Raw genomic sequence first — 13,449 nt, 5'->3', positions numbered from 1 at the left:
GTTTGGATGATGCTGTTGAATTGTGTGTGCAAGATGTAGGTTTAGGGTTTGCAACAGTGGCAGGTGTGTGAGGTGAGGCATACAAATTTTTAGATTGGTGTCCTGATTAACATACAAACAGAATAAATAGGAGCAAGAGATGCTCTGTAAAATGACCTGCTGTAGTCAGAATGCATCCCACCCCTTTAAGAGCTCCTTTTAAGAAGGGCAAGCTAGCTTTAACTGCTGTTAGCCTCACACACACTTGGACCCCCTGTCCTGCTGACTGTGTAGCCACTCAGCAATGCATTTATCACTGGCCGTATGCCACTATCACGGAAATAAGCAGGGAGCACAAAGTTTGTGTGCTACCTCCATTACTTTCAATCAGCATGAGCTAACAATGCACCATGGTCCTGAATCCCCTTAATGGACCTTATTGAATTTCTAGCCCAACAACCTGAGATTGGTGAAGCATAATTACACAGAGCAAAAAAGAGTCATAGATATTCAGAGCAAAATTGGGAATTAAGAAAAAGCGTGAATTTATATAGTGCCTTCGGTTATGTTCTGTGTTATGGCCGTAGTACAGGTGCACACAGAACATCTAGTTCTTTGACTAGCAAGATGATTTATTAACAATATGAACATGTGGAAACTTAACTAACGACTTGTGATATAAACAGTAACAAGTAAATTAATTTGGTGAATTCTCCTGGAGCTATTTCTCGTGCGACTATCTTCATGTACAACTTACTACCAACTGCCGGATATCTCGAGTTGCATGGTCGATCTCTGTTGCCACCAGCTGGTTGGAGGTCACATCGATAATTATATACATTGATGGACAACTATATACAAATCTGTGCACAAGCATATCACCACTTCCACCCTCCTTTGGAAGTGTTAACATTTACATGCAAATGTAACTGTACATAACGTTTACATACAAATGTAACTGTGCTTTACACAACATGATATGCCTGATGATTTTAAACATGTCCCTTGTGCACAGCTTATTACATGTTCTGAACGACATTGTCCCATTGGTCTTCTGAATCTTGACCGTATGTTCGATTTTGCTTCAACATTCAGAAGAGCAGTTTTCTGGCTGGTCCTTTTTGCGTCACCAGTTTTTTGAACCTTTTGAAGCAATGCTCCCTACTTCGTCTCTGTGTGCTTTCTTGCATATCGGCGTCTTCACCATCACAAGTGCTACCTGTATCCTGAACTCCTCTTCTCGTCCCCTTTTTCCTCATTTGAGTGATCCGCTGGTTGCGCCTCCTTTGCTTTTTGACTCTCATGGCATCCTTCTTGCTGCTGAACTCTGCCATGGGAATGGCCGGTTCCAGAGCCCTTGTTGCAAAGGCTGCCTCTGGCTCTTCTGTCACATTGGCTGAGTCTGGGGCCTTTGCTGGATTGAGGAGGTTTGGTTGATCTATGGTAGTTGCGCTGGATCACTGTGCTGCATGCCCCTCAACTGGTGAGGCATCCACTGTTGGCATACTTTTGGATGCTTTCACAGTTGCAGGCAAGTTCCTGACTTTAGGAATGATCTGCACACCTTGGTGCAATGTCCTCAACATTAGGTGTGGCTTCTTCATTTTGCTTCTTTGCCTCAATTAACGGCTCATCCTCTGATATGACGACATATGCTTCATCTTTCGTTGGAGAACTGATCGGTGTCTCATCCTCATCTGCCATCACGAATCACGGTTCTAATAATAATAATCTTTATCATTGTCACAAGTAGGCTTACATTAACACTGCAATGAAGTTACTGTGCAAATCCCCTAGTCACCACACTCTGGCGCCTGCTCGAGTATTGGGGAATCCACTGTAGGCACCATTCTGTGGTCATAGGATGATTCATGGTGCCGGTCTGGAGCAAACTTCTCCAAAATGGGGATTATGTCTTCCGTTACCAGTTGGCTGTTTGCAGTTGAGTTGCTCTCATTTGATGTATCTGCTGCTGCAATCTCACTTTCAGCCTCTGCACAAGCCATCGTGGAGCTTTCACACATATCGTTGCCCTGCGCAGATGGCAGCCGCTTGTGATCACCTCGTCGCTACTGCCAAACTAACTGAGTAGCATTTCATAGCCGTCCTCGTCTTCACTTTCCTCATTGTAATCATGGCCGTCGTAATCATCATCATCGTAATCATCATCATCTGCAATGGCTTCTCCTGTAAAGTATGACATTGCATGTGGAATTACGTGTTCACGCAGGAAATGACCAATTTCAAAGTCAGCAGCGAGTCTCGCTGCAGAACCTTCATCCAAACCTCCATGCTGTGGAACCTCCGGGGGCCTGAAGAAATTGAAGAAAGAGTCATTTGGTACAGTTTCCGTAACTGTTTGACCTGACCCTAATGCTTCTGCTTCGTTTTAGTAGTTTTCAATGTGACGTTCTTTCCTTTCTTCCAGTCGATCTGGCATCCTGTGCATACCATGATTTCTGGTTCACCAAAGAATCAAAAGTCTAACTCGTCAGGCCACGCCTCCATCTGGTATGTTTTTGCGAGTATCTCATTTATGAAGAACTCATTTGGTTCAAACTTAAACTCCAGAGTAAAGCTCATTTAACTGTGCAGGTTCTGAATGTTTCACGTTTACATCTTGTAGATGCTTTAAAATAGGTTCATCATGCTCCTGTATCATGTCACTGAGTGAATCTTTGAAGACAGTTAACCAGAATTTTGGAATTCCTTTTGGATCCACCCTCACTTCATCTGCTTTATTTTCCTCCACTTCAACTTACGCTTGTATCTCATTGGACAACTGCGCCTCGCTGCGAATCGCAATAATCTTCCGCTGCCTCGCTTATAGGAATGTGCAGCTGCTCAACTAGGTACAGGGCCTCATTCTGGAATGTGCAGCTGCTCAACTAGGTACAGGGCCTCATTCTGGAATGTGCAGCTGCTCAACTAGGTACAAGGCCTCATCCTGGAATGTACAGCTGCTCAACTAGGTACAGGGCCTCACATGAGTCCACTCCTATGGTGGACTTGCGCTCCGTGCTCAGAATGGAAAATGTGACGTCCGTTGTGTACCCATGCTTAGAGTTTACATACTCCCATCATCTCAGTCTCATGCCCATTGTAGTCTTTCAATAGTCTGGTTTGATTGACGACTGTCCAGCCTGTTCAAATTGGTCAAACTGAGAAGGTTGGCCCTCGCTCGCATTTGATCAATATGATATTCAGCATCACTGGAACTGTCAATCTGTCTTCGATGGTATCAGCATCACCATTAGTATTGCTGCAACTGGTCCATAAGACTTCTTCGCTCGGCATATCTGGACTCATCGTGTTCTTTGACAAAATCAGGTCAATGAAAAACAGGTCTTCAATGGACATCTCATTAATTGCTTTGACTGTTCCTGTGCTGGACATGAAAAGCATTGCTTTGCAAAATTATTTGTTTGGCCACACTTGGAACATACCTTCCCAAATGCTGAACATTGCTATGGCCCATGTCGATTGCTGCATCACTGGCATAAAATGATGGATCTGGTCGGCCACTTACAAAATGGTCGCCCGCGCTGAGACCACGTTTCTTATTTGACTGTGTTACAATGCTGATGGCGCTGGTGTCTTCTTCCAGATTGGCGCCAAAATATTTTAAGTTGAGCGCACTGATCTGCTGTGCAGCGAGCTCACTTACATGGCAAATTTTGAAAGCGTTTTCTAGTTGCAGTTCGTCTTCCCTTAATAACTGCTTGCATACCTTGTCATTCAATATCCCGAACACTATCTGATCGCGGATCAACGACGATTTTAAAGTACTTAAGTTGCACGACTATGCCTTCAACCGCAAATTGGTTCAAAAACTATCAAAAATTTGCCTGCTGTTTGGGTACGCATACGAAAGATTTGTTCGGAGAGCAATGTCGATCAAAGCACTTTATTACTTCCTCGAAGCTCTTGCTGTCCTCTTCGCTGTCGAATGCAAAGGTATTATAAATTTTGATGACTTGAGGACCTGCTACCATGAGCAGCAACGCAATAAGCCTCTCGACAGGCTGTGCCTGCAGGCCAAGAAAAAATTACTGCTTAAAAACACACCAATTTTCATCTATATTACTGGTAACTTGAAGCTGGTGCGGTGCCTTCAAACCTTCCATCTCAAAATTCACAGTCTTTCCTTGCATTGCGTTTCAATTGCTCATAGTTTGCCAGGTAGACAGAACAATTTTTCCTTTTTCTTTCTTCAGCCTGTTTTGTCCCGTCTTCTCCATTGTTATCTTTAATTGTCCAACTCTCCTGGCACCATACTATGTTCTGTGTTATGGCCGTAATACAGATACACAAGATTAATTAACACTAGGAACACGTGGAAAGATAACTAATGAATTTTGATACAAACAGTAACGAGTAAATGAATTTGGTGAATTCTCCTGTAGCTACTTCTAGTGTGACTATCCTCATTTACGACTTACTACCAACTGCTGGAAATCTCGAGTCACATGGTAGATCTCTATTGCCACTGGCTGGTTGGGGGTCGCATCGATAACTATATACACTGATGGACAACTACATACAAACTGTGCATATCACCACACCTTCCATGTCCTCAGAAGCATTTAATGCACTTTATATCTAATTAGGTACTTTTAAAATGTAGTATCTATTGTTAGGCAGGTTAATGCAGTGTTCAGTTTGTGCTGAGCAAGGTTTGGCAAATCACTAATGAATGACTGACGAGGTAATTTGTTATTTCGGGTGATGTTGGTTAAAGGAGGAACGTTGATGAGGAAACAAGGAGAACAATCCTCTCTTCTTTTATTATTATTAAAGAACCTTTTACATCCACTGGAGCGGATTTTCAGCTTCATGATTTTATGCTGCTTCCAAAGCCGCATCAACACTGCACTGATGTGTCAACTTAGGGATCATGCCCTTCAGGTCCATATTGGAGTTTGAAAGCAATGCCTCCTGACTCGTAAGCAAGACTATTACCAAGTGAGCCAAGCTGACATTTTGATTTATTTAAACAGAAACCCAGTGGGAACTGTTGAAAGTTTAGTTGTCAGACCAAAAATATTGACCCCCAGGCAATCCTGCTCTTTCTGTAGCTAAACAAGCTAATCCTGATAAGAGAAAGGATGTTGATGTACAATCTTCTCAAATTTATTACTATAAATAATAATTGCTATAAAATGTTGACTGATGCGATGGGTATAAATTATGCGGATGAATATGCATGAAAAAAAATTAAATTTACAGGATGAGGGCGTCGTTGATTCGGCCAGCATTTATTGCCCATCACTAGTTGCCCTTCAGAATGTGGTGGTGAGTGGCCTTCCTGAACCGCTGTAGTCCTTGAGGTGTAGGTACACCCACTGTGCTGTACACCCACATGCAAAGAAACATTAAATGGTTGTTATACTCTTCATGTTATCATATTTATATGGGTGACTGAAGCATCGTGTGATTTGCGACATGCAAAATGATACTCAGTGTGAAAGCTTACTAATGTGATGATCTACATTGAGTGGTTATGTTTATTGCTACATGTTCTATATATCAACAGGACTGATAACTAACATATTTGATTTGTGGTAAAGTCCAGATATAGGAATCTGAAGAGACCGACCATATTTGGTGGTAGCAATTGCATTGGATCTCTCTGGGAAGAAGTTAACTGTCAAACACCTGAAAAATGCGTACCGAAAAATAACTGTGGTGATCAGTTTCAATGCAGTTTAGGCAAGTAACCCTTTGAATAATAGTTGGAAGATCAAGATGGAAATATATTTAGAGCTTCTTAATTGTTTGTTTGCCCCGAACATGCGCCGGAATGTGGCGACTAGGGGCTTTTCACAGTAACTTCATTGAAGCCTACTCGTGACAATAAGCGATTTTCATTTCATTTCATTCAGTTGGCCAATGATTCCAAATTCTCATTTTAGCAGAAGTCAAAGTCAGAAAGGACTTGTGATGGACTGAACACATTGTGGTGGAAATGTGAACGGAAAGATGCTTTTGCCTGTTTTTTTTCTCACATTACTCCTCTCCTGAATGTGACACTAGCAGTCGTCTGATATTTTGTCAAACTGCCAATTTTCAGCGTCTATATAACTTAGTTCCACATCAGATTTTGTATTTACCTTGAGCCAGGGTCAACCTGCCAATCTACCTTTCATGTGCCTCCTTATTCTGCTACTTCACTCACTAGCATTAGTGCAGATGTATAACATCATTAGATTTGAAGTGTGACTTCATTTCCTTACCACGCTGCTGCCAAGAGAGACTGTTCCCAGGCTGGATTGCCTCATAATGTGAAGATGAGGTGTGAAGTTTCAGTTGGGGCGATGGATAGTTACAAGGTAGCGAGGAAGGATCTAAAGAGAGAGCTAAGACGAGCAAGGAGGGGACATGAGAAGTGTTTGGCAGGTAGGATCAAGGAAAACCCAAAAGCTTTCTATAGGTATGTCAGGAATAAGCGAATGACTAGGGAAAGAGTAGGACCAGTCAAGGACAGGGATGGGAAGTTGTGTGTGGAGTCTGAAGAGATAGGCGAGATACTAAATGAATATTTTTCGTCAGTATTCACTCAGGAAAAAGATAATGTTGTGGAGGAGAATGCTGAGACCCAGGCTATTAGAATAGATGGCATTGAGGCACGTAGGGAAGAGGTGTTGGCAATTCTGGACAGGCTGAAAATAGATAAGTCCCCAGGGCCTGATGGCATTTATCCTAGGATTCTCTGGGAGGCCAGGGAAGAGATTGCTGGACCTTTGGCTTTGATTTTTATGTCATCATTGGCTACAGGAATAGTGCCAGAGGACTGGAGGATAGCAAATGTGGTCCCTTTGTTCAAAAAGGGGAGCAGAGACAACCCCGGCAACTATAGACCGGTGAGCCTCACGTCTGTAGTGGGTAAAGTCTTGGAGGGGATTATAAGAGACAAGATTTATAATCATCTAGATAGGAATAATATGATCAGGGATAGTCAGGATGGCTTTGTGAAGGGTAGGTCATGTCTCACAAACCTTATCGAGTTCTTCGAGAAGGTGACTGAACAGGTAGACGAGAGTAGAGCAGTTGATGTGGTGTATACGGATTTCAGTAAAGCGTTTGATAAGGTTCCCCACGGTAGGCTATTGCAGAAAATACGGAGGCTGGGGATTGAGGGTGATTTAGAGACGTGGATCAGAAATTGGCTAGCTGAAAGAAGACAGAGGGTGGTGGTTGATGGGAAATGTTCAGAATGGAGTTCAGTTACAAGTGGCGTACCACAAGGATCTGTTCTGGGGCCGTTGCTGTTTGTCATTTTTATCAATGACCTAGAGGAAGGCGCAGAAGGGTGGGTGAGTAAATTTGCAGACGACACTAAAGTCGGTGGTGTTGTCGACAGTGTGGAAGGATGTAGCAGGTTACAGAGGGATATAGATAAGCTGCAGAGCTGGGCTGAGAGGTGGCAAGTGGAGTTTAATGTAGAGAAGTGTGAGGTGATTCACTTTGGAAGGAATAACAGGAATGCGGAATATTTGGCTAATGGTAAAGTTCTTGGAAGTGTGGATGAACAGAGGGATCTAGGTGTCCATGTACATAGATCCCTGAAAGTTGCCACCCAGGTTGATAGGGTTGTGAAGAAGGCCTATGGAGTGTTGGCCTTTATTGGTAGAGGGATTGAGTTCCGGAGTCAGCAGGTCATGTTGCAGCTGTACAAAACTCTGGTTCGGCCGCATTTGGAGTATTGCGTACAGTTCTGGTCACCGCATTATAGGAAGAACGTGGAGGCTTTGGAGCGGGTGCAGAGGAGATTTACCAGGATATTGCCTGGTATGGAGGGAAAATCTTATGAGGAAAGGCTGATGGACTTGAGGTTGTTTTCGTTGGAGAGAAGAAGGTTAAGAGGAGACTTAATAGAGGCATACAAAATGATCAGGGGGTTAGATAGGGTGGACAGTGAGAGCCTTCTCCCGCGGATGGAAATGGCTGGCACGAGGGGACATAACTTTAAACTGAGGGGTAATAGATATAGGACAGAGGTCAGAGGTAGGTTCTTTACGCAAAGATTAGTCAGGCCGTGGAATGCCCTACCTGCTACAGTAGTGAATTTGTCAACATTGAGGGCATTTAAAAGTTTATTGGATAAACATATGGATGATAATGGCATAGTGTAGGTTAGATGGCTTTTGTTTCGGTGCAACATCGTGGGCTGAAGGGCCTGTACTGCGCTGTATTGTTCTGTGTTCTATGTTCTATAATCTCCTATATGTGTGACAAATAATACATCGACAAACAAGCTTTTTGCATTTTCCTTTTGTTAATATAAATTTAAAGTATCCAATTATTTTCTTTTCCGATTAAGGGGCAATTTAGCGTGGCCAATCCGCCCAACTTACACATCTTTGGGATGTGGGGGTGAAACCCACGCAGACACGTGGAGAATGTGCAAACTCCACACGAACAGTGACCCAGAGCCAGGATCAAACCTGGGACCTCGGTGCTGTGAGGCAGCAGTGCTAACCACTGCACCACCATACTGCCCCTTGCTTTTTGCATTTTTAATTACTAAAATAGTTAGTTGTCCGTTGACACTATTTTCTTCACGTTAAGTTTTTTTTTTACAATCTGGGTTTAACTCATGAAAAGTGAAATGAAACTCTATCTGAACTAAAAGTTCAAGAAAATAAATAATATTTAATTGCAGAGAAGGCTAGATGAGAGCTTATAGAGTAGAACAGCACTAAGCTTGAAGAGAGTCTTTAGAAGGATGATATACCTCAGAATGTTTTGATTAAGTGATACCAAACATAGTGTTTGAAAACACTCAAAATGACTTTGTAAACTAAAATAATCAATATGTGAAATTCATGATTAAAATCATAATGAATATTTTTTAGGGCGATGTATTAACAGACGTTTACTGTGCAATGGTGAGAAGGACTGTGCAGATGCTTCAGATGAGGAAACCTGTGAGTCTGATAATCGAGATGAGGGTCGGACTTTCTGCAGTGACTTGTATGTAATCCGAGGTTTACAAGCAATTATGAATGGGTAAGTTGTGTTAATGATTTTAGTCCCAATTCAGCTGGGCTTTATTCTTTTGTTCATTTCTTTGTCTTTTATATTTGCATGTTTGTATAATGGTGATGTGCAGAATATAGCCTGGATGTTGTATGATTCTCCCTAACTAGTAGATTAATATCCAGTCAGTCGATCGTTGCTGAGAAAGCATCAATGAATCAGTTATCACAGAATTCAAGCAGTGTATTAATTATGAAATTCGTACAGGCATGACTTAAAGGGGTTAATTTTGATTTTGGGTCATAGTGTTAAACATAAAGGGCGGGTTTCTCCGTTGGCCGACACCGAAACTGGGAAGGGCGATCGGGCGGAGAATCGGTTCTGATGCCAAAATTGTGGCGGGCGCCAGATTCATGCCAAATTGCAATTCTCTGTAGCCGCGACAGCGGCACCACTGCGTTCCACTCCACACAGTAAACGCTGTTTGCATATCATTATCGGGCCTAAACCGGTATTCTCTGGGGCCTCTGCGATTCTCATCCTCCACCAGGGGAATTCCCAATGGCGAGGTTCACTTGTGCTTTTCAAAGTCGGGACACAGGCGCCGTGGCTGATGGGAGAGAGCGGAGGTAGGACATGCAGCGGCACGAACGTGGGCTGCTGGTCCTGACACGGGCAGGGCTGGCCTCTGCCAGGGCAAAGGGGGAATGATGGGGCGATGGGTCATGGGACCAGGGTGACTTCCATGGAACTGGGGCAGTGTCCAGGCATGGACCGTCATTGCCACGGCCTGCAAGGCAGCCATCTTTCTGCCACCCCACTGACCACACACCGTGGCCCGTGGTTCTGCAGAGTTCCACCAGCCGTATGGGTGATCCCCCCGGACCACGCCTGCACCCCAGCCCCCACCCTGTACGCCACCCTCCGCCATGCCACCCCTCCCCCCAAATGGCCACCACCGGCTGGCGGGGCAGCACACGGACAACTCAAGGGCAAAGCCCACAGTAGCCCCTATAAGGGGGCATCAGATGGGGGCCGCGGACCATACTGCTGGCAAGGACCATGCCAGCCAATGGTATCTCTGCTAGCAGGGATGGATGCCAGGGCCAGATGCCCCCATGGTGCCAGACACCGATGGGGCCAGTGGTACGGGAATTGGGGGAGGGACATGTGAAGGGGTCTGAAATCCAAACCGGGGCCACTATGTAGCCCGTTGGACCTGGTTGGGCACGGGGTTACGGACCATGCTAACATGTCAGCCTTTCACCCCCTGCAGACAATGGATATTGGAATTCAACCAGCAACGGCGGCCATCCTAGTCGCTGCGGCCCTGGGGGATACACTACAGTGGAGTCTGTCCAGAGGAACAGGAGGCAGCCGCTGAGGATGGCGAGCTGGCCACGCAACAGGCCGAGGAGGAGGAGGAGGTGGTGCAAAGGAGGTGCCGCATGAGGCCTCGTATGTGCCGGCAGTGCCTGCCATCTGAGGAGCTGCTGGACCGGGCATGCCGTCGATGACTCCGGCTGAGCAGGGGGACAGTGCGATATATCTGCTGGATCATGACGTACCTGGCACTGCGGGGGAATGAGGGAAATGACACCCGCTACTGGTGACCGTCAAGGCGCTGGTCGCCCTGAACGTCTACATCACAAGGTCCTCCCAGGTGTCGAGTGTAGTGATATTCAGATATCAATATACATGATCAATGTATGTAAATGTAGTACAGTCATTTGAACACTAGATGTCTCAAAGTCAGATCTATAAGAACTGAATTCCCGCCTTTTCTAAGTCAGGTGATGATGCAGGTGATTCAGAACATGAAGCAAGACATATAATAGCTAGAGTGAGAGGTTAGAACTGTTTGTTACATAGAATCATAGAATTTACAGTGCAGAAGGAGGCCATTTGGCCTATTGAGTCTGCGCCGGCTCTTGGAAAGAGCACCCCACTTAAGCCCACACCTCCCTCTCCCCGTAAACCAGTAACCCCACTTTAGCTAAGGGCAATTTAGCATGGCCAATCCACCTAACCTGCACATCTTTGGACTGTGGGAGGAAACCGGAGCACCCGGAGGTAACCCACGCAGACACAGGGAGAACGTGCAGACTTTGCACAGACAGTGACCCAAGCCGGGAATTGAACCTGGGACCCTGGAGCTGAGAAGCAACTGTGCTAACCACTATGCTACCGTGCTGCCCATAGTTACAATAATGTATAGTTATATAGTTATCTGTATTGTACTTTATTTCTATATTGTTAGTTTAGTATTGAGTAAATGGACTCACAGTTTATTATTTTATTATTGATTAAATAGTTCATCTTTCAACAAGAAGATTATTGGTCATTGTATCATCCTGGTGGATTCAAGAGTAATATATATATTTTAGATATGTCATTATTTAAAATGTAACATGGTACCAGCGAGTTTTAAATCTTTTACGTAAGACTAACGAAGATTTAGTATAGAAAAGAAGAAAGAACGAACGGATTCAACTATTAGACTATAGCAATCATCACAACTTTGAAAACTTTGACGCAACCAACCTATCAATGGACCAAGTTCAAGCACCAAGACAGCTAAAGACCACTGGTAATTTAAATTTAAATTGGAATTTGTTCAAGCAGCAATTTCAACTTTACCGTGAATCTACTGATTTAAGTGGTGCGCCAGAAGCTAGAAGGATGGCGTTATTTCTATCCCTTGCAGGACAGCAAGCAATCGAAATATTCAACTCATTTCATTTTAGTGCTGGTGAAGATAAAACTAAATTGGATCAAGTGATAGCAAAGCTTGATGAACATTGTAAAATGCAGACAAATTAGATTTTAGAACGCCTGAAATTTCTTCAGAGAATTCAAAAAACTGGTCAACCTGTAAATAATTTCATCACAGATCTTTAGCTCTTAGCTAAAACGTGTAAATATGAAAATCTGCATGATTCACTTGTCAGAGATCAAATAGTATATGGTATACTTGATGATAATGTCAGAGAAGCATTAATTCGTCAAAATGATTTGACTGTACAAATCGCGATTGATAAATGTATATCAGCAGAACTGACCTGAAGCCAGTATCGAGCATGTTATCCAACGGTAAAAAGCGCAAATCTCTACCACGAGGCAGAAAAAAATTAAATGGTGCCACAAGCAAAGCAGAAATCTGTAAGGAACGGAAGCTATCCTCTGCTAGCATTTTCGGGCTCTGCACATGCGCACTACGCACCAAAATGCAAGACGTTCAAGAAGAAGTCTGCACATGCGTGTACATCACAACTACGTCATGACGACAATGTAATTATGTGCCGCAGATGTGGTAACTCCCACTTAAAGGGGAATTGTCCAGCTTTTGGCAAACGATGTTTAAAATGTCAGAACCTCAACCATTATGCTTCACAGTGTCAATCAACTGCTACATACATTCTACCTACACACAAAAAGTGTCACAAAGTACGCGCTGTGGACAAGACAGAAGAAATCAACACTCAAGAAGATTTCACAGAAGATGACGATATTTTCTCATTAGAAAATACTTTCTTCGTTGGTGTAGTTCATTCGTCCATCAAGCATGATCCACAAGCAAGCAAGGATCATCTTTAAACAATGAAGTTACCTCATCGAGAGTCTGAGAAAAATCTTCAAGCAACGGAAGAACAAAAAGTCAACATAGTAAGCAACAAGTGGATGCCTACTATGTATATTAACACAATTCCAATCACTTTTAAATTGGATACCGGCACTTCGGCAAATATTTTGAATTCCAAGGACCTGTCCAAGATAAAGAGTCATTATGAAATGATTCCTCCAGAATGCTCATTGCATGATTACAATGGCAACCCCATTTCTTCACATGGATCCTGCTACCTAACTGTCACAAACATAGACATTCAACAAGTAAGGTTCGAGATTGTCAATGATGCTCGTTCATCATTACTTGGAGCACAAGAATGTAAAGACTTGTCAATCAAGTGCACTCAATGATGATGTTCAGCAACTCTTACAGCAATACCCAAATGTTTTTCAAGGTTACCTTTTCAGTACAAAATCCAATTGAAAAAGATGCCAAATCGGTGATCCATCCACCTAGACGTGTTCCTGCTCCACTCAAAGATCGACTGAAAGCTGAATTGTCAAGACTTCAAACTCAAGGAATAATCTCTAAGGTTACTCAACCTACTGGCTGGGTAAGCTCCCTAGTCTGTGTAAAGAAACCTACAGGTGAAATAAGAATCTGTATGGACCCAAAAGATCTCCGTAAAAGTATCAAGAGACAGCACTATCCAATACCAAAGAAAGAAGATATCACTGCTGAGATGGCAAATGCTAAAATATTTGCCAAGCTTGATGCGTCTCAAGGATTTTGGAGATGCAGTTAGATGACTCCAGCAAACGTCTTTGTACTTTTAATACACCTTTTGGAAGGTACTGTTTCATTAGGATGCCTTTTGGTATCATATCTGCTTCTGAAATTTTTCACAGAACAATGGAACA

At 43.4% G+C, this 13,449-nt stretch overlaps 1 protein-coding gene and 1 pseudogene across 1 annotated transcript in view; one reads left to right on the top strand and one right to left on the bottom strand.

Moving 5' to 3' along the window:
- Positions 1–13,449, top strand: part of LOC140426353 (complement component C8 alpha chain-like) — a 94,613-nt gene that overhangs the window by 37,591 nt on the left and 43,573 nt on the right. The window contains exons 3-4 of the mRNA XM_072511011.1: positions 5,550–5,691; positions 8,838–8,991. Of these exons, the coding sequence (XP_072367112.1) occupies positions 5,550–5,691; positions 8,838–8,991 (296 nt within the window). The remainder of the gene's footprint in view (positions 1–5,549; positions 5,692–8,837; positions 8,992–13,449) is intronic.
- On the bottom strand, positions 2,060–4,410 carry LOC140427218 (nucleosome assembly protein 1-like 1-A; annotated as a pseudogene).

Source organism: Scyliorhinus torazame, chromosome 7 (genome assembly GCF_047496885.1).
Source record: "Scyliorhinus torazame isolate Kashiwa2021f chromosome 7, sScyTor2.1, whole genome shotgun sequence".
Classification (NCBI taxonomy): Eukaryota; Metazoa; Chordata; class Chondrichthyes; order Carcharhiniformes; family Scyliorhinidae; genus Scyliorhinus; species Scyliorhinus torazame.
This window is presented reverse-complemented; position numbering and strand designations above follow the sequence as displayed.